This window comes from Falco biarmicus, chromosome 18 (assembly GCF_023638135.1).
Source record: "Falco biarmicus isolate bFalBia1 chromosome 18, bFalBia1.pri, whole genome shotgun sequence".
In the NCBI taxonomy this organism is placed as follows: domain Eukaryota; kingdom Metazoa; phylum Chordata; class Aves; order Falconiformes; family Falconidae; genus Falco; species Falco biarmicus.
In genome coordinates this window covers 4,046,504-4,065,230 of record NC_079305.1, presented here as the reverse complement: position 1 = coordinate 4,065,230, position 18,727 = coordinate 4,046,504, and the positions used below count along the sequence as shown (strand labels likewise).

Sequence of the window (18,727 nt, the reverse complement as noted above, 5' to 3'; positions counted from 1 at the left end):
TGGCCCGGCAGAGAGGTACGGGGGGTGCAAAGGGGTGCGAGGCGGTGGGACGGGGGGGGGTGCAAGCCTGCCAAGGGTTGGAAGAGGGGACACATGGTGTGAGGGTGCCCCCGGGGGTGCGGAAAGGAAAAAGGGGTGCGTGGGAAGGAGGGGAGCGTGCAGCAAGGGGGAGAGAGGGGGGCTGGGGCGGTGGGGCTGCGGGATGGGTGCTGGGGAGGGAAGGGGTGCAGCGGGGATAGTGTGGGTGGGGGGGCTCGGGGTGCCAGGGCAGGGGTGCCTGGGTACCCCTGAACGCAGTGGGGTGCTGATGCATGGTGCCGTGGCAGGGCGCAGGGTGGCAGGGCTCCTGCCAGCACCCGTCCTGGGGTAATTTGGGGGTGCAGCGGCTGTGGGGGGAGCGCCTCCGCCCTTGGGCCGTGGCCCGGAGCCTCCCCGCATGACGGGTCACGCTGCGGCCAGGAGCAGCTCCGGGCTCGGGGCGGCCTCCAGCCTCCTCTGAGTCATCCCAGGCTGGGCGAGAGCCGCCCCCAGTGCCGGAGGGGGGCCTTGGGGTGCCCCCAGCCGCTGCACCCCCCCTGCACCCCACAGGCAGCAGGGCTGAGCTCGGGCACCTCTTGCCCCTCGTTGCATGAAGAAAAATGCAGGTGGGACAGAGGTGCCAGCCCCGAATCCGAGTGGTGGCATCAGCCGGGACCATGCGCTCCCATGGCATCGCTTGGGCAGCCTCTCCCTCCTCTTCCTCCTTGGAGGGTGAGGATGCCATCGGCTGGGCCGCATCCCGCAGGAGCATGGCGCTTTGCTAGGAGCTGGTTGTGTGTTTGGGGGGCGTTTTCCTCCCGCCCTGGAGACTGAGGCAGCTGTTTTTCATCTGGGCAGCCTTCCCTTGGCCCTGGCATGGGCAGCTGGCGTGGCCTCACTGGCGAGGGCAGCCCCTGCCTGTTCCATACCGGGCTGCGGGCACGGCCGGGCACAGCTCCCCTGCCCCACCGAGGGCACCGGGGCTAGGGGGGCTAGCTGGGGGGAGGGCATGGGGGGAGGCTGCGGCAGGGGCCAAGGGAGCGAGTGGACAGAGATGTCATTGCCGAGGAATTCAGCCTGGGCGGAGGAGAGGAGAAAGGGAGGGAGAGGAAGAGCCAGGCACACCGGGCACGGGGGACAGTCCTCGTCCCCCTCCGCGGTCATACTCTGCCCACAGGGTCCCTTCAGCCAGCCCCTGCCCCAGCACCCCCCACCAGTCCCCCAAGGAGCTGGTCCCCTCCTTCCTGTCCTCAGTTTCCAGGGAAATCCAGATGTTCGGGCCCAGCTCCGGCATTGCTCAGCCTCACTGCCCTGCCAGATGTTTCCTCTCCTCCCGGGCAGGGGTGTGTGCTCCCCAGCTGGGGACACCAGAGAGGGGGACAGTGCTCTCCCCCGTGCCAGCACCTCCGCAGGGGCTTCTCCCATGGCCCCGGTAACACACGTGGGACCGGTGGGCTCCTTCCCCCTGCCTGCCGTCTTCTCCCCTGGGGCTGCTGCTGTCTTTGGGGGTGCATCACACCCCCCACCAGCCCGGAGCGCTGTGGGATGCAGGGATGTGGCAGGGCTTGGGGATGCTGGGGTCACCAGGGGCATTGCGGGGGGTCGCTGGGGCAGCATCCCAGCCGGCTGTGGCTTCACTGGGATTGTCCCTCTTCCAGTTGGGGAATGGCAGGGGGGCAGTGAGGAGGGAGGCTGGGAGCAGTGGTATGGTGTGGGGGGAGCCGGCGTGGCCCTGCGCCAGGAGGCAGTGGGTTTCCACAGTGGGTCTGCAACATTTTATCCCAGCTGGGAGCAGGGAGCAGAGCCCAGAGCAGCCAGCGATGCAAACCACTTCCAGATGCACGGCAGGAAGGAGCTGGGGGGTGGTGGGCAGCAACCCGGGGGGGGGGGGCGGTGGTTGGAGGGCATCTTCCTGCTCTCACGGTGGCAGCTGGAGGAGCCCAGGGGGAGGGGGCTCTGTGGGAGCAGGGCAAAGGGCCAGGCGGGGGGTGTGTGTCATCCTGCTCTGCCCCATGCTCCTCCAGCCTGGGAAGCACTTGCATGGACCCAGAGCTGATGGGGCCGCCAGCATGCGGGGCTGGAGGGACCCTCTCCCCATGCCTGTAGCCCTCCAGGCCTCCCCCACCTCAGGGGGGCCGTGGGGTGAAGGCAGTGCTGTCCCGTCCCACTGCACAGGGTGCAGGACGCCCGTCCTCCCCGGCCAGGGCAAGGAGGCACAAAGCAGCTCCTTGTCCCGCTCCATCCCTCCTTCCCGGCATGGCAGGGCCGGGGTCCCTGGCTGGCGTTGAGCCCTGACCCTGCTGCCTGCCCTCAGAGCGGGCAGAGGGTGAATGCTCAGCATTTCTGGCGTGCCCAGAGCAGCCTTCATCCGCTGCTTCCATGTGCCATGCCTCCTCCTCCTCCGTGGCACAGAGGAGTGGCACGTTGGGCTGCCCGGCGCAGCCCCCAGCCATGGCTCCCCTTGCCCAGCCGGGAACAAACCCGCTCTGTGAGCACACACAGAGGAGCCTTCAGCAGCACAGGTCCCCGTCCCCCCTCCTCATCCTCCCCCGTCCCCCCGGGCCCGTCAATAGCGGGATTGTGCGGAGCCGGGGCAGGTGCCGGGAGCGGGGGCGCAGCCAGAGGCACAGGGCACGTAACCCCCACGTCTGCTCGGCATCGGGGAGCCCCTGCCAGCCCTGCTCAGTGCGGTGGGCAGGGGGTGGGCATCCCTGCTCGGACCCTCCTCTGGTGGGGTCTCATGGCATGTCCCTGTCCTCTACAGACCTGGACAAGCTGCTGTCGGACCTGCGGTCCTTCCTGCTCATCCTGGACAGGGAAAGCCTCAGCACCGCAGCTCGAGCCAAGAAGAAATCAGTGGCTGATCTCCTCTCCCGGCTGCAGACTCCCCCATGTGAGCGTGGGTCTGTGGGTGGGGGAACACGGGGGACCCCCGGTGAGTGCCGGGTGGGCAGCAGGGATGGGGCCAGGAGCGGGGCTGTGACTGGGCACTCCCCCCGCAGCAGAGGATGCAGAGTACATGATCATGCGCTGCCTCTCGCCTTCCCCGGGGACCCCACAGGGCCGGGCCAGCCCGGGTGAGTCGCACGCTCTGACCCCCACCCCATCCCCGCTGGTGGCTCCCCGCACCCCATCCCCGCTGGCGGCTCGTCGTGCGTGGCCGGGGATGCCCGGCTCCTTGCTGATCCGGCACACTGCTGCCAGTCCTGCTTTCCCCCCCAGGAACCAGGACAGTGGATGCAACGGGAGGGAGAACCTGTGAGTGCCGCCCGGCCAGCACCCTGAGCCCGCATGGAGGGGTAAGGGTGGGCAGCGGAGGGGTGGGGGGCTTGGGCAGCAGCACACAGGATGGGAGAGGGGCAGCCGGTGCGCAGCCTGGCGCTGCAGCCTGGCTCACACAGAGGTCTGGACAGGCTGGGGGGGTTCCTGTGCCACCTGCCCACTCCAGGCAGAGCCCCCCAGCAGTCCCTCAGGGACCTGCCAAGTTCAACCCGGGGGGCAGCACCTTCCGAGCACCCTTCCTCTCCCCAGAGCAAGGTGCCGGGTGTCTCCCCACCCCCACCAGCCGACGACTCCTATGAAGACGCCGAACCCCTCGGCCCCGGCAGATGCACTGGCTCTGGTGAGCACCCCACCGCATCCCCCTCCCCAGCACCCATCTGCAACCCAGCACCCTGATGCCACCCCGGCTCTCAGGCGGTGCCGACACTGACAGCAGCCACTATGAGTCGTACGGCGAGGATGAGGATGGCATAACAGACCGTGCCCACTACCTGCACCGGCTGCCGGGGGGCAGCCCCCATGCCGAGCCCTCCGGCCTCCCTGAGGCGCAGCTCTGCGGCTTCCTCTGGAGGAAGCGCTGGCTGGGGCAGTGGGCAAAGCAGCTCTTCATCGTCCGGGAGCACGTGCTGCTGGTGAGCGGCCGGAGGAGGATGGATAGAGGGTGGGAGAGGGTCCCTGAGCTCTGCTGACCCCACCGTGCCTCCACAGTGCTTCAGGTGTGCCGCCGACCTGCAGCCGGTACTGGAGCTGGACCTGCGGGGCTGCCGCGTCACCTACAAAGCCAAGCGGGGCAAGAAGATGCCGCACGCCCTGAAAGTGATGGGGACGGCGGGCGAGGTGCTGGTCATTGGCTTCCAGAGCCAGCAGCAGGCTGAGGACTGGAGGAAGGTTTGGAGGTGTTGCAGCCTGGCAGAGCTCTGCGTGGGCAGGAGGGAGGGATGGGCAGGGAGAAACGGGCACAGCCCTGCTGGGGTGCTCCTGAGGTGGCTGGGGATGGCCCTGTCTGTCCCCAGCTCCTTTCCCATCCTGGGGCGTGCCTGGAGCCCTGTTAGATGGGGGAGTGGGAGCCCGGGGCTGCAGTGCTCCCCTCTTCCTTGGCAGGTGATCGAAGAGGTCAGCAGCGATGCCCCGAGCGGGCTGGCAGCCATCAGCATCCCAGCGTTGCCCTCCTCAAGGCTCGGCAGGGTGAGCCTCTTGTCCTCCCCTGGGAAACCCAGGCACGGGAAAGGGGCTACCGGGGTCTGGAGAGAACTCCCTGTCCCACTGTCCCTGTTGGGTGATGCTGGGGGAGTTGCATTACCATGGGGTGGGGGTCAGGGTGCAGGGGGCTTAAAACCTGCAGGGGACGGGGCTCTCTGGATCTCCATTCTCAGGCCTCCGGGTCCCAGCTCAGCAAGGAGGAGGAGGAGGAGGATCGCTCTCGGCAGAGCCCTGCCCGCAGCCCCCGGCCTGGAGAGGATGCTAAAGGAGGTGCGGTGCGTGGGGACCGGGCGAGGAGGGGTCCCTGCCCCCACTGTGCCACTGCTGATGGGGGGATGCACCCACAGGTTTCCTGGCGGTGCGGCTGCGCGGGCGGTGGCAGCGGCTGTGGTGCGCGGTGCGGCAGGGAGCCCTACGCATGTTCCCCGAGGCCGGTGGCACCCAGCACCCTGTCTGCTCTCTGCGGCTGGACGGCTGCGAGGTGTCCCCAGGGGCAGCCGCCGGCTCCCCCCAACACCTCCGCATCCGCATCGCCCAGCGGGGCCGGGAGCTCGCCTTGCTGCAGGTGAGCGACCACCACAGCACCCCCATGCCCCCCGCATCCCACGCTGGGGGGGACCCGCTGAGCCTGGGACCCTCTGCCCCATGCCAGACCCGTTCAGATGAGGAGAGGGAAGCTTGGCTGAAGACCCTGCGGGCCAGGGGAGGAGGGGAGCTGGCCGGCAACAGCCCTCGCACCGAGACCCCCAAGCTGGGTGATGCCAGCAGCTGCCCTGCTGCGGGGTAAGGAGACAGTGGCCAGGGCATGGCCGGCCCCAGCCCTCCCGCTGCACGGGGGGTCATGGGCAGTAATGAGACATCCCTTCTGCTTGCAGTGGGCTGCTGCTGCGCCGTGTCCCAACCCCCAACACCTACATGGATGACCCCTTTGGGCAGCTCCCACCAGCCGAGGCCCCCAAGCACCTCGGCTCCAATATGGAGCGGCTGCAGCAGCTGGTAATCTCCATTGATGCACCTTGGCCCCCTGCCACGTGAGCCCCAGGGCGAGGGTGACAGGTTCCCCCTGTCTGCTTGCCCATGGGCTTCTCCTTGCTTTCCTTCCACAGCAGCAGAGCTTGGACCGACCAGTGCAAGGGCAGCGCAAGAGGCCCGTGTCTGCGCTGCCCATCACCAGTGCCTGCAGCAGCGCCCTGCCCTCGCAAGCAGGTGAGCAGGGGCTGCACGCTCCCTCCAGGGGAGCAGCGGGGTCCCCCTGTGCCCCACGTGCTGGGATGGAGGCCATGAGTACAGTGTTGGGCTGTGATTCTTCCCGAGCATCCTTCCTTTGCCCTTCCTCCCCAGCATCAGCGGCAGCTCTCCGGGACAGGGCTGCCAGCCCACAGCGGGCAAAGGTGAGCCCCGAGGTCCGGAGCAGGGATCTCTCCCGGTCCCAGCGCACCCTGACGCTGCCTGAGAAGAAAGGGGCTCGGGATGGACTGGATATCCTCATCGGTAGGAGCGCAGAGGGGCTCTGCCCCCATCCTCGGGGATGCCTGGCCCTTGCCTGAGCAGCCGGCAGGGTAGAGGGATGCCTGGGCTTGGCAGTGCTCCTGCTGTCCTTGCAGGAAAGAAAGCCTTCCCCAAGCTGGAGGAGAAGGTGGGGCAGCTGGAGAGAGCCTGCCGCATGAAGGGCAGGCTGAAAGCCGGCTCCGAGATGAACCTGCTGGCCATCGGCAAGTCGCTGAAGGGCCACATCGCCGCCACCGCCAGCTCGGCTGGCTCCGAGGTGGGGGGCACCAGGGACGGACACCGGGGGTGCGTGCAGGGAGCGTGAAGAATTCGGAAGGGCAGGCATCACCCTTCCTCCGCTTCTTTTTTCCAGCAGGGCTCGTTCCTTACGCCGCTGTTGAAGCGCACCGCGTCGGCGAGGAGCGCTCTGAAGCCATCTCCCACCCCGGTCATCATCGAGAAGGGAAATGTGCTGCAGAAGAGAAAGGTACCGGCCGGGAGCTGCGTGGGGTGGGCAGAGGTGAGGTGAGCCGGGTACCACAGATGGTGCTGGGACATGACGATGGCTGAGCACCCATCCTGGCCACTCCGCAGGAATGGGAGATGAAGTCTGCAATGTGACCAGGGCTGCAGCACCCGCCCCGCAGACGGTACCCGCCGGACTGGGCAGAATGTAGGGCTGCACGTGGACCGTGCAGGACCAGCCTGGTATTTGTTTTTTAACCATCAATATCAACGCTACAACTACACACATCTATTTTTTTTATACATATATATATATACACACACATATCAGCTCTCCGGCTGTGGGTTTCTAGTTTCTCCAGCACGAGGGTTGGAGGGTGGCGAGCCCCTCGCAGGCTCGCTGCCTTCTTGCCCATCACAGCCCCTTAGTTTTGGGGCGCAGAATTCCCAGGTGCAACCTCATGAGCTGCTGGCTCTGTCCCTGGTGTGGGTCCGGTTGAAATGATGCACCGGCAGCATCCCAGCCCCCCCCCCCCCCCCCAGGGGCACCCACCAGGGTGGGTGCAGATACACCCCAACAGGGGGGACAGGCAGTGTGGTGGGGGCTGCTTGGGGCAGCTAATTGCACCTTCCCTGGAGTCGACGGGACCCGGGCTGGGCCCTGGGCTGCTTTCCAGCAGCTGTGCTCGTCGTGGCTTGTTTTTAATTGTAGAAATTTTTTTTTTTTTTTTAAGGATTAAAAAAAAAGAATAATAAATCATAAAACGTGGCTTCTGCTAGGTTGTGGTGCGGGAAGAGGTGAGCTGGGGAGGGGGCTGTCCTTGTCCTGGGGCCTGGTGTGCACAGGGGGCTGGCTCCATCCCAGGGCATGGTATGTATGGGGGGCTATCCCCATCCCGGTGCATGGGGGGCTGTCCCCGTCCCGGTGCAAGGTGTGCACGGGGGGCTATCCCCATCCCGGTGCACCGGGGGCTATCCCCATCCCGGTGCATGGGGGGCTGTCCCCATCCCGGTGCAAGGTGTGCACGGGGGGCTATCCCCATCCCGGTGCATGGGGGGCTGTCCCCATCCCGGTGCAAGGTGTGCACGGGGGGCTATCCCCACCCCGGTGCACCGGGGGCTATCCCGGTCCCGGTGCGGAGGCGCACCCCCCGCAGGGCTATCCCCCGGAGCAGTTTTAAAGCCAAGTGACCGTTGCAAACCCTCCACCGCAAACGCTCCTCCGCCCCCCGGTCCCTTCCAGCTCCCCGGCCCCGTCCCTCGCCGCTCCCGCCCCATCCCGCCCCATCCCGCCCCATCCCGCCCGGCGCCGGGCGGAGCCACCGCAGCGGGGCCGGGGCCGGGGCGCCGCGAAGCGCGGCCGGTGCCGGGGCCGGGGCCGGTGTTCGCAGCCATGCTGAGCCGCCTGGGAGCCCTGCTGCAGCAGGCTGTGGAGACGGTGAGCGGGAGCGGAGGGGGGGACACGGCGGGACCCTCACGGGGACCGGGGGGGGCTTCGGTGCGCCCCTGACCCCGGCCCCGCTATGCGCAGCGGGAACCCAGCGTGGACCTGCTGGAAGCCTTCACCGAGCACTGGAAGGGCATCACCGGCTACTACCTGGAGGCCACGGGTGAGTGGGGTAAGGGGAGGGGGTCCCTGTGCCCTGAGATGGGGTCCCATTGGTGTGGCAACAGGGTCGCTGTGTCCTGGAGGAGGGTCCCTATGCCATAAGATAGGGTCCCATGGCCTGGGAGTAAGGTCCGTGTGTCCAGGGACGGGACCCCCCTGCCCTGGGACGGGACCCCCCTGCCCTGGGACGGGACCCCATGCAGTAGCAGGGCACCGTGCCCACCCTAGTGCACCGTGGTTGACCTGGCATGTGGGGCTTTGGCATGGGACAGCCTTTCCTGTACCCCAGGAGCACTTATCCAGCCCGGTGCTTGGTCCTGCCCGGCCCTGAGCCCCCTGCACACCCGCGGGGTCAGCACGGGGGGGTTTGGGTGGGCTCTGCAGGCTGGGGCAAGTCCCTCTGGGAAAAACACGCTGCTCTCGGAGAGCACGAAAAGCGGGGTCTGGAGAGCTCTAGCCCTTTTCCCAGCAGGATCTCGCTCCTTCGCCCTTGGCTCTGCTGCCCCTTCCCCTCCTGGGCCATGCTGGGGGGTCTCCGGGGTTGGCAGTGGCAGGCAGCCCCCCGCAGCCCCCCGAGACGGCGGCAGCTCCAGCCGCAGCTGGTTAGGCCATGAGCGGAAGGAGAAGCCCCAAGTGCTGCCGGGACTCCACCATCACATTGCCATCTAGCGTCGTCCTCACTAAGGGTGCCGGAGGCGGATTCTGGGCCAGCACCCCGCTTTTGCACCTGGGCACCCCACCATGTAGTGCTCCCCTCTGCCGAGCACCGGCGGCACGCTGCCAGTGCCTTGGGGGGACACATGCCACAGCCCCCCCGATTCCCGCATCCACAGATGAGAGCATCCACGCCAGACAGACGGACATTCCCTGGCGCCTCAAACAGATGCTGGACATCCTGGTGTACGAGGAGAAGCAGTTCCCAGCGGGAGAAGCCGGGCCGTGCCTTGAGTACCTGCTGCAGCACAAGGTCCTGGAGACCCTCAGCACGCTGGGCAAGGCGGAGGTGGGTGTATGGGCACTGGGAACATCGCTCTGGGGGGGCTGACCCCCCCTGTACTGCAGCACCTGCAGCCTTTTCCAGCTGCTTTGCACGGGGGGTGCTCAGTAATTTTCGTTTTGAAGCTCTTCTAGCTGGGCAACAGGAGTTTGGGGAGCGTGAGCTGGCCAGGGTGCATGTGGGTTTTTTTTGGGGGGGCGGCTGGATTGTTTGGCATATGATCCCCATTGGCATCCTTTCTGCTGCTCCCCCGAACGGCTCTTGCACCCCATCGCATCCCTGCGGGTGCGGGAAGGGTGTTTTTCACACCAGCAGCCTGTTTGCACAACTGGCACGTCACTTTTGGGGTTCGCAGGACAAGGTGTTCTTAGACAGCCCCCTCTCAAAGTCGCTATCACCCAGATACAACGGCTCTGCTCTTACTTTGTTGCTAATAATAATGATGCTCGCTATAAATAGCCTTTTATTTAAATGTCAGCAGTGTGGGTTCAGAGACACGCGCTGGCCCTTCTGTGGCCATGAAGGTTTGGTTTTTTGGGGTGCTGGGCTTTTAACTCCCCATTGCTGGCATTGTAACAGTGGGAAAGGGGAAATAATCCCCCTGGGTTTTTTTATCCTGCAAGAGAGTTCAATTTGGAGAACTGAGTTCAGTCCTTAATTGTTGAAGGGAGAGGAGCCTGGGGCAGGTGGGAGGTCTTGGGGGGTCCATGGGCCCCTGTGCATCATTTTGGGGGAGCAAACCCAGGGTCTCTGCTGAGATCCTTCTTGCAAGCACCCACACTGCCTGGGTAAGCCAGGGGGGCGATTTGGGGCACTTTGCAGGGTAATCAGGTACACAAACAGGTAACTGGGCTCTTGCCGATGCCTTTCCCCATCTCCTTCCCAGTACCCCCCTGGAATGAGGCAGCAGGTCCTCCTCTTCTTCAGCCGGGTGCTGGGGCAGGTGCAGCACCCACTCCTGCACTACCTCAACGTGCACCGGCCGGTGCAGGTGAGCCCAGTGCCGGGGGGCTTGGTGGGGGCCGGGGGGAGGTCCCAGCCGGCGATGCCATGTGCCACAGATGGCTGCAACCCTGCCGAGAGCTGCTGGGAACCGATGCCCGTGGTACTGGGCAGGGTGGGGGAGCAGCCAGCAGCCCGGCAGCCCTCTCCCTGCCCTGCCAGAAGCTGCTCCAGCTCAGCGGCGACCGCCTGGGCTGCGGCACAGAGAAGGAGGAGGTGCAGTTTGCAGCCATCCTCTGCACCAAGATCAAGCAGGATCCCACCCTGCTGGCGTACATCCTGGAGGTGAGCAGCCCCCGGGCATCCCTGTGCTGGTGGGACACGTGTGGGGTTATCTGTGGGGTTTGGCTCTTTTCACTGGGCTTTTTCACATGCTTTGCAGCTCCATCCCCATTAAGTGGGAGGAAATCCAGAGTCCCCATCCATCCCCCAAATCCATCCCCATTAAGTGGGAGGAAATCCAAAGAGTCCCCATCCACCCCCAAAATCCATCCCCAAAGAGTGGGAGGAAGATGGTGGCTACGATGCTTTGCTGCTCCTCTTCCTCCCCAGGGCAAGGGCATCCTGAATGGGAGGAGAGCCCAGGAGCTGCCGGCCAGCCCTGCGGAAAAGGGTGCGGAGCATCCCCCGGGCACCGCGGCCGGCTCCCCCCCAGCCGAGCCCTCCCCCCCACGGAGGGACAGCAATCTCATCACGTCCTTGGTGGGGCTGTGCAAGAGCAAGGTAGGGGGAAAGGGCTGGCAAGGAGAGGGGGGCAGGCACCGCTGGTTGCGTGACACCGCTTCTCTCCTCCTCCTCCTCCTCCTCCTCACAGAAGAGCAGGGTCGCGCTGAAGGCTCGGGAAAACCTGCTCTTGCTCGTGGGGCTTGCCCAAGAGGCGGCTGCTGCCTGCCTGGTGCGGAGCAGCACCCTGTGCCAGCTGCTGACGGAGCATCTCTGTGACCTCTACAGCGCTGTGCCCGCCTGCACCGACCCTGCTGACATCCTCGCCCTGGAGAGGGTCAGCTGGAGGTAAGGTGGGCGCTGGGCAGGGTCATCCCCCAGCACTGCCAAGGCTCGGCCGCAGCCCCATGTCCTCTGCCCTGTGCAGGTCACAGAGTGATGCTGCCAGTGACGGAGTTTTCCTGGGGAAGGAGAGCCTGGCTGCCTTCTTCAGCTGGCTAGACTACCTTGACGAGCTGGTGATGGGTGCCCACCCGGTAAGGAGTGGCCGGCCAGCCTTGCACAGCATGGCCAGCCTCCTGCCCACGCTGTGGCTCAGCCTCTGCTGTCACCCACAGGTCGTGGCAGATGCCATCACTGAGGCTGTAGAGGAAAAGTTTTTCCAGGGCATCCTGCAGCCGCAGCTCCTGCAGATGTGAGTGTCTGAGGCACAAATGCAGCTGGGGGAGAGCTTCTTTATCAAGGACCCCCTTGGGGTTGGGACCGTGGGGTTCCCCTTGCCTGTACCTCCTTTTTCCCAGCTCTGAGATGCTGCGGTGCTGCCTCAGGACACCCCCCGCAGCATCCCACCCTGTCCCCGGCAGGTCCGAGCTCACCATCCTCAGCGCCACGGCCATGCTGACGGGCACGGTGCGGCAGATCCGTGCGCCTCCCCTGCTCCACCGCCTCGTGTTTTTCCTGCTGGGGCCAGACCGGCACCCCGAGACCCCGGGGGAAGCCCCCTACCCTCTACGCACTCAGCTCATCGACCGCTGTAACCACCTCTCCGACGAGGTGAGCCCCATCCTGAGGGGAGTTGGGGGGGTGAGACACGGGTGATGCCAGGGTGGTCTCACCCCGCTCGCCGTGCCATAGATCAGCCTGGCCAGCCTGCGGCTCTTCGAGGAGCTCCTGCAGAAACCCCACGAGCACGTGGTGCACAGCCTGGCACTGAGGAACCTGGAGGCGAGGGGCTACCTGCAGCGCAGCCCCCCCATACCTGACGAGCGTGGACCCCCTGAGCCAGACCCCGATGAGGATGGGCTGTAAGCGAGGGGGGCCGGGGCAGGGTGAGGGGAGCAGCCCCTTGGTGCCCACCCAGCTAACACCCTGTGTTGGCCCCGCAGGGACCTGGAGGAGGATCCCTATTTCACCGATGGATTCCCAGATGCTGGTTTTGGGACGGTGAAAGCGCCTCTGCGGGGATCAGCCCCATCGGGGAAGGGGCAAGTGAGCGAGGTGGTCAGCAGGTAGGGATCTGCAGGGGCTGCCCTGGCAGGGGGGGGGGCTGCATGCCCCTCCCCATCCCTCTCACCTCTCTTCCAGCTTCCTTTGCCTGGTCCCCGAGGAGGCGAAGACCTCCTCATGCATGGAGGAAGGCGGCTACGACACCTACGTGCACGATGCCCTGGGCACGGTGAGTGGCTGGGGGGGGGGCTTCCCCATCCCCAGCGGTGCCAGCTCTCACCCACCATCACCCCCTCTGCCAGGTCCATGCATGCCGTGCCAGCGCAGCCCCGTGGGGGTGGCCCCTGGCCCCCCGGCCCCTCGACTCCTGCCACCCCGAAGCGGCATTTTACGAGGGCCACTTCCTCAAGGTGCTGTTTGATCGGATGACCCGGATCCTTGACCAGGTACAGGGGTGCCAGTCGGAATGTTGGGGACCTACCTGGGTCCCCTCTGTGCTCTGCCCTTCCCCTTGGCACGGTCAGCGGGGGGCTTTTCCCGATGGGGTCTCCAGGCTGGCACAGCCCGTGTCTCGGCAGGGGGTGTTTGAACAGAGGATGCTTTGGCTTCCCGTGGTTATTGCCAGCGCTGTGCCCCCACAGACCCACCACGGAGGGTGGCACCATCCTTCCCAGGGTCCAGGACCCCCAAAATGGCCAAGAGCATCAGCAGTGTCTGCAGGCACCAAGCCCCCGTTGGTGGGCATGGGTTCAGGTCCCTGCCAGGGGATGCCGGGGGGTGGGGGTCAGCCACACACCGGCTCCTGCTGAGCATCCTCCCGCCCCCGGCCCAGCCCTACAGCCTGAACCTGCAAGTGACTTCGGTGCTGTCCCGCCTGGCCGCACTCCCCCATCCCCACCTCCACGAGTACCTGCTGGACCCCTACCTCAACCTGGCGCCTGGCTGCCGCTCGCTCTTCTCCGTCCTCGTCAGGGTAATGTCACCTGCTGGGGGCGGGGGGGGGACGGGGACACCCCTCCGAGCAGGACCTGACTCTTTCCTCCCTCCGTGCAGGTGATCGGGGACCTGATGCAGCGTCTCCAACGCGTGCCCCACTGCAGGGCCAAGCTGCTCCTGGTCCGCCAGCAGCTCATGGGGCTGGTGCCCGGAGAGCAGTAAGTGCTGGGGGGGCACAGGATGGGGGTAATGCATGCACTCTGAACGGGGGGTACCCCACAGAGCCCCCATCCTCATTTCCCTGCAGGATGGACCACATGATGCTCTTCAAAGGGGTGGTGGTGCTGGAGGAGTTCTGCAAGGAGCTGGCTGCCATCGCCCTGGTCAAGGGACCACGGGAGGGGCCCCCCTGAGCTGTGGTTCCTCGGCCCCCCACTGAGCACCCCTCTCTGGCAGGGCTGCGGTGGCCACTGTGGTGGCCAAACCCACACGCCAGTAGCCTCCAGTGGCCCTGCTCAGACTGGTACATCCCCAGTAGCCTGGCATGGTGGTGGCACCCCAGGAAGGACACCCCCGCAAGGAGGAAGAGGAGGTGCAGTCCTTCCTCCCCACCTTGGCCAACCCAGAGGTGATGCCACCTCCCCCAGCGCAGGATGTGGCCCCTCTGGGTGCCAAGTGAATCATGCTGCATTTCCTCCTGGGTGGTGGGTTCCTGCTGCCCCTGCACCGTGCCGGAGCTGCCCTGAGCCCCCACCAACCTCAGGCAGGATTATTTTGGGGGGCAATAACTGGGGATGGGGACACGGTGCTGACCTCTGCCTGCGTGGGACAGTGCCCCCCCCCTCGGCTGCAATAACTCAATCATCTCCCTGGGCCCTGCCGCACAGGGGGGGGTGGGGGTGTTTGTGGCTCCTGCCTGGCAGGGACGGTGCACCCCGAACCCCGCACAGCCAGGCGCCGTGCCCCCTGGGTGATGGGACTCTGCTACAATAAAGCTGTGAGCTCAGCACCACACGCTGTGCCCCCACCATCTGTATTGCGTCCATCCCCCTCGCCAAGCATCTCCCAAAACCAGGACCCCCACTCCCCTCCCCAGCCCCCTGCTTCAGCCGCAGCCCGATGGATGCAAGAAGCAGCAGCCGGGTTTATTTCTGCTCTGGCCAGCTCCTGGCCCACCCCAGGCCAGGACACAGCACCATACCCCGCGCCAAAACACCCCCCAACCTCGGGCAGCACATCCTGGGGCTCCCCCCTCCAGCACTGCAAGCAGGACCCCTGGCCACATGTCCCAGTGGGACCCCTGTACCCAAAGCCAGGCGGCAGAGGCTTACCAGGCACTAGCTGCGGACTGGCACCGTGGCCGCAGCACGGAGCCGCTGCAGGATGCGGCCCTTCAGGCTCTCCTCCTCCACGTGCCACCAGCAGACGGTGGGGCTGCAGGGCTCAGGGGGGGCAGCCCGAGGGCTGCCAGGTGGGATGCTCAGCAGCACATTGAAGCAGATGCCGTCAGCCCCCCCGGGCCCCCCAGCCTGGTGCTGCAGCCCCAGCAGCCCCAGGGGTCCCGGGCGGGGGTCTGCTGGCAGGCAGTCCCGTAGCAGCCGCAGCACAGGCAGGCGGAGACCCCCACGGAGCTCGGCTGGAGACATGCCGCAGGCCACCACGGGCAGGTGGGGGGTCCCGGCTGTGCCCAGCAGCACCCAAAGGTCCCCGGCGTCGTTGGCGAAGGCCACCAGGAGCCGCAAGCAGAGCGGGGCGCAGGGCAGCTCCTGCGGCAGCATGGCGGGGTGCGGGGGGCTGCGGCGATAGCGTACGGCGAGGTCCAGCAAGGGCAGGATGTCCAGGGCTCGCAGGGGCAGCGCACAGGGGTCCCCAGCCCACCACGCTGCTTGCAGGGACTCGGCGTCAGCCTCCTCCAGTGTCTTCAGGGTCCCACCTGTGGGCAGAAAGATGGTGATGCCCCAGCACAGGGGTGGCAGGGGATGACAATGCCCTGGCACAGGGGTAGGGGGGGAACAGTAGGACCCCAGCATTGGACTGGCAGGGGGTGCTGGTGCCTGGTCATGGGGCTGCTGGGGGCACCCAGACCCCAGCACAGGGCTTGGGGCAGGGAAGCCAGCATGGGTGCTGGCAGGGGAGAGCGATGCCCTGGCACAGGTTTGCCAAGGATGCCGATGCCCCGGCACAAAGGCAGCAGGGGACACCGATGCCCTGGCACAGGGTGGGCTGGGGATGCCAAAGCCCATCGTGGGGCTGGCAGGGGATGCGCCAGGTGAGCCGCATGCTTCCCACGCCCCTTCAGAGCACCGAACGGCACAGGTACACACCGGTGGGGCGAGCGAGGAAGGCGAAGCGGATCCACGCCGGCCCCCTCTCCTCCAGCGCCAGCAAGGTGAGGGGGTCGCACTCCAGCCCCGTCTCCTCCTTCACCTCCCTCCGCATGGCGGCCACGATGCTCTCGCCGGGCTCCATCCTGCCGGCCGGCAGGTACCACCTCCCACGGCACTCGGGCTTGGCCTCCTGCACCAGCAGCACCCTGTCCTGTGGGGACGGCGAGGGGTCGGGTGGGCAACCAGGCACCACCGGGGTGGGGGGTCCCGTGGGGGCTGCCTCACCTCCTCGTTGAAGAGCACGGCCAGGACGACGTAGCAGACGTTCCTCCCCAGGCGGATGGGACCAGTGGGTGGGGGGGGACCCTCAAAGCTTGTCCCCACGTCCCAGCCGCCGCCGCCCAGCACCGCATCCAGCTCCGGAGCCTCCCCCATGGGACCGGGGGTCCCGCAGGCTGGCTGGGGAGGCAGGGGGCAGAGCCCTCAGGCACCCACTCAGGGGGTAGCGGGGTTCTGGGGGGGGGAGGGCACCCCCCAGACATGCAGGCGGGGGGGACAGGGAGCCCCGGCGCTGGCTGGGCTGGAGGAGGCGGTGAGGGAGGGGGTCCGGCGATTGCGGGGTGCAGGGGGAGGTGCAATGCGGGAAGGGGTCCCCCAGCAGTTGTGGGGTGCTGGAGAAGAAGGGCTTGCTGGACTGGGGGATGTGGAGGGGGGTGTAGGAGGGGAAGGGTCTGCTGGGCTGGGGGGGGACGTAGCAAGGGAAGAGCTCGGTGGCCTTGGCGATGCAGGGAGGGGTGCAGTAAGGGAAGGGTCTGCTGGACTGGGGGACACCCAGGGGGGCACAGGAGGGGAAGGGCTGGCTGGACTGCAGCATGTAGGATGGGAAATAGTAAGGGAAGGGGTCGCTAGGCTTGGGGAGGCGGGGGGGGCTGCGGTAGGGGAAAGGCTTGCTGGACTGGGGGAGGCATGGGGGGGCACAGTAGGGGAAGGGCTGGCTGGACTGCAGGGCGTACAGGGGGCTGTAGGGGAAGAGCTCGCTGGATTTGGGGATGCAGGGTGGGCTGCGGTAGAGGAAGGGCTGGCTCGACTGCAGGACGCAGGGGAAGCTGAAATAGGTGAAGGGTTTGCTGGACTGGAGGGCACTGGGGGGAAAGGGTTTGCTGGACTGGAGGGCGCTGGGGGGAAAGGGTCGGCTGGACTGGGGGATACTGGGGGAAAAAGGCCTGCTGGACTGGGGGATGCCCGGGGTGGGGTAGAAGGGCTGGCTGGGCTGCGGGGTGCAGGGTGGGCTGCCCCAAGGGGGGGAATCGGCAGGCTGGGGGGGCCAGGGGGTGCTGGACTGCAGGGCGCTATAGGGGAAGGGCTGGTCCGAGTATGGGGTGCATAGGGGGAAAGGCGAGGGGGACTGCGGGGGGCAGGGGGGCGAGCTGGGCTGCAGGGTGCAAGAGGGGAAGGGTGAGCTGGGCTGCAGGGTGCAAGGCGGGGTGCGGGGCTGCGGGGTGCGGGGCTGCGGGGTGCACCCAGGGGCGCAGCCGCGGAGAAGGGCGAGCTGGCACGCAGGGGCGTGCGCTAGGGCCAGGGTCTGCGCGGGGCAATGGGGAAGGGTCTGGGGGGCTGCAGGGGGCAATGGGGGGACGGCTTTGGGGGTCTGCAGGAGGCAATGGGGGACGGCTTTGGGGGTCCGCAGGGGGTAATGGGGGACGGCTTTGGGGGTCCGCAGGGTGCACTAAGGGAAAGTCTGGGGCTTGCAGGGGGCAATGGGGAAGGGTCTGGGGGGCTGCAGGGGAAGGCTTGGGGTTTGCAGGGTGCGGGGGCTCGGGCCGAGCAGAGGGAAGAGCAGGGGCGCAGGAGGGGCGCAGGAGGGGCGCAGGAGGGGCGCAAGCCCCCACTGCCCCCCGCCTCCCCCCGCGCATGCGCCAGGGCACTTACCGCGTCCCGGGGCTCCGCCGCCCCGCCCCCGCCCACCGCGCTCTTCGCCTATTGGCCATCCCGCGAGGCCAGCTCGCATCCCATTGGTTAGTCCTGCCGCCACTTGCCTACGCGGCTGCGGAGCGGGGCTCGGCCTTAAAGGGGCCGCGAGGGGCGCGGGGCGGGGCGTGGCGCAGGGTGCGCAGTGCGCGCAGAGCGGGCCGCGGGAGCTGCGCCGCGCCTCCTGCACGGTGCTGCTTGCACGGTGGTAGTTACACAGTGCCCATTGCACGGGGCCAACTGCACGGTGCTAATGACACAGTGCTAATTGCATGGGGCCCATTGCATGGGGCCAGCTGCAGGGTGCTAACTGCATGGTGCCCATTGCTTAGCAGCAACTGCACGGTGCTAACTGCATGGTGCCTGTTGCACGGGGCCCTTTGCATAGCAGCAACTGCACGGTGGTAATTGCATGGTGCCTGTTGCACAGTGCCCTTTGCATAGCAGCAACTGCACGGTGGTAATTGCATGGTGTCCATTGCTTAGCATCAACTGCACGGTGCTAATTGCATGGGGTCTTCCATTGCATAGCACCAACTGCACGGTGCTCATTTTACGAGGCCCATTGCACAGTGCTAGCTGCACGGTGCCAACTGCACGGTGCTGATAGCACGGTGCTGGTTACAACGTGTCTCTTGCATGGTGGCAACTGTAGGGTGCTAATTGCATGGGACCCATTGCATGCTGCTGCTTGCACGGTGCTAGTTACACAGTGGCCGTCGCACGGTGCCAACTGCAGGGTGCCTGTTGCATGCTGCTGCTTGCACGGTGCATGCCGTGCGCTGCACAGCGCCTGGTCCATCTCCCACAGTGCACGTGGCTCTGCACAGTGCATCACACGGTGCAGCTGGCACCGAGGCCCCATTCACCATCAGTGGGGCACTGTGCGCAGGGGGGTGCCCCATTTTCCCCCATTATCCTTAGCGGGGTGCAGGGTTGCCCCAGGCAGCAATCCTGGGCAGAGCAGAGCGATCCCATTGCACCTGGTGCTCGGAGCACAGGGCTCCATGGACGGGGCTGCTTCCATCCTTGGGACAGACCTTTGGGCTGGTGGCAGGATGGAGCTGCAGCCAGGGACCCCAAACCCCTGGGCAACACCGAGCTGTGCTGTCAGATGTTTTCCAGTTCTCCATGAGGCTGCCAGCACAGAGACCCTGCCAAACTCATCTCACCAGTGGCCTCAGCCAGCTGCCAAGGGCTGGCAGTGCCCCATGCCACCCTGCTGGACCCCAGCTCTGCCCCCCTACCCCATCCCCAGGCCCCCGGAGCATCCCTGCTGGCGGATGAGGATGCAAGGGCTGCTGCTGAGCGGGAAAGAGATGCTGA

General features: G+C 66.5%; 3 protein-coding genes across 6 annotated transcripts; 2 read left to right on the top strand and 1 right to left on the bottom strand.

Moving 5' to 3' along the window:
• Window positions 1–1,950: 1,950 nt before the first annotated feature.
• Window positions 1,951–6,737, top strand: LOC130141028 (actin filament-associated protein 1-like). 2 transcript variants are annotated; one of them, XM_056321651.1, is made up of 16 exons: window positions 1,953–2,911; window positions 3,021–3,095; window positions 3,241–3,317; window positions 3,550–3,640; window positions 3,715–3,932; window positions 4,009–4,188; window positions 4,402–4,485; window positions 4,674–4,770; window positions 4,848–5,065; window positions 5,153–5,283; window positions 5,376–5,496; window positions 5,607–5,706; window positions 5,842–5,991; window positions 6,105–6,265; window positions 6,362–6,475; window positions 6,583–6,737. In XM_056321651.1, the coding sequence occupies exons 1-16, from the start codon at window positions 2,398–2,400 to the stop codon at window positions 6,607–6,609; spliced, it is 2,358 nt and encodes a 785-aa protein (XP_056177626.1). In that variant the 5' UTR covers window positions 1,953–2,397; the 3' UTR covers window positions 6,610–6,737. The 2 variants fall into 2 exon arrangements, 1 of the variants encoding a protein (XP_056177626.1); XR_008818964.1 differs by lacking the exon at window positions 6,583–6,737 and having other exon boundaries at window positions 1,951–2,911; window positions 6,085–6,265; window positions 6,365–6,474.
• A 458-nt stretch (window positions 6,738–7,195) lies between these two features.
• On the top strand, window positions 7,196–14,123 carry FHIP2B (FHF complex subunit HOOK interacting protein 2B). 3 transcript variants are annotated; one of them, XM_056321648.1, is made up of 17 exons: window positions 7,201–7,891; window positions 7,985–8,063; window positions 8,896–9,065; window positions 9,946–10,050; window positions 10,176–10,346; window positions 10,614–10,784; window positions 10,876–11,072; window positions 11,152–11,260; window positions 11,342–11,418; window positions 11,588–11,777; window positions 11,859–12,028; window positions 12,110–12,232; window positions 12,309–12,399; window positions 12,473–12,616; window positions 13,003–13,143; window positions 13,224–13,324; window positions 13,414–14,123. In XM_056321648.1, exons 1-17 carry the CDS (start codon window positions 7,322–7,324, stop codon window positions 13,517–13,519), a joined length of 2,715 nt encoding a protein of 904 aa, XP_056177623.1. In that variant the 5' UTR covers window positions 7,201–7,321; the 3' UTR covers window positions 13,520–14,123. The 3 variants fall into 3 exon arrangements, with proteins under 3 accessions (XP_056177625.1, XP_056177623.1, XP_056177624.1); XM_056321649.1 differs by having other exon boundaries at window positions 7,202–7,891; window positions 10,224–10,346; XM_056321650.1 differs by lacking the exons at window positions 13,003–13,143; window positions 13,224–13,324; window positions 13,414–14,123 and adding an exon at window positions 12,749–12,996 and having other exon boundaries at window positions 7,196–7,891.
• Window positions 14,124–14,230: 107 nt separating this feature from the next.
• Window positions 14,231–17,445, bottom strand: NUDT18 (nudix hydrolase 18). The gene is made up of 4 exons (XM_056321661.1): window positions 17,363–17,445; window positions 15,719–15,892; window positions 15,431–15,644; window positions 14,231–15,039 (listed from the first exon to the last, which is right to left on the bottom strand). Exons 2-4 carry the CDS (start codon window positions 15,866–15,868, stop codon window positions 14,444–14,446), a joined length of 960 nt encoding a protein of 319 aa, XP_056177636.1. The 5' UTR covers window positions 15,869–15,892; window positions 17,363–17,445; the 3' UTR covers window positions 14,231–14,443.
• Window positions 17,446–18,727: the final 1,282 nt, after the last annotated feature.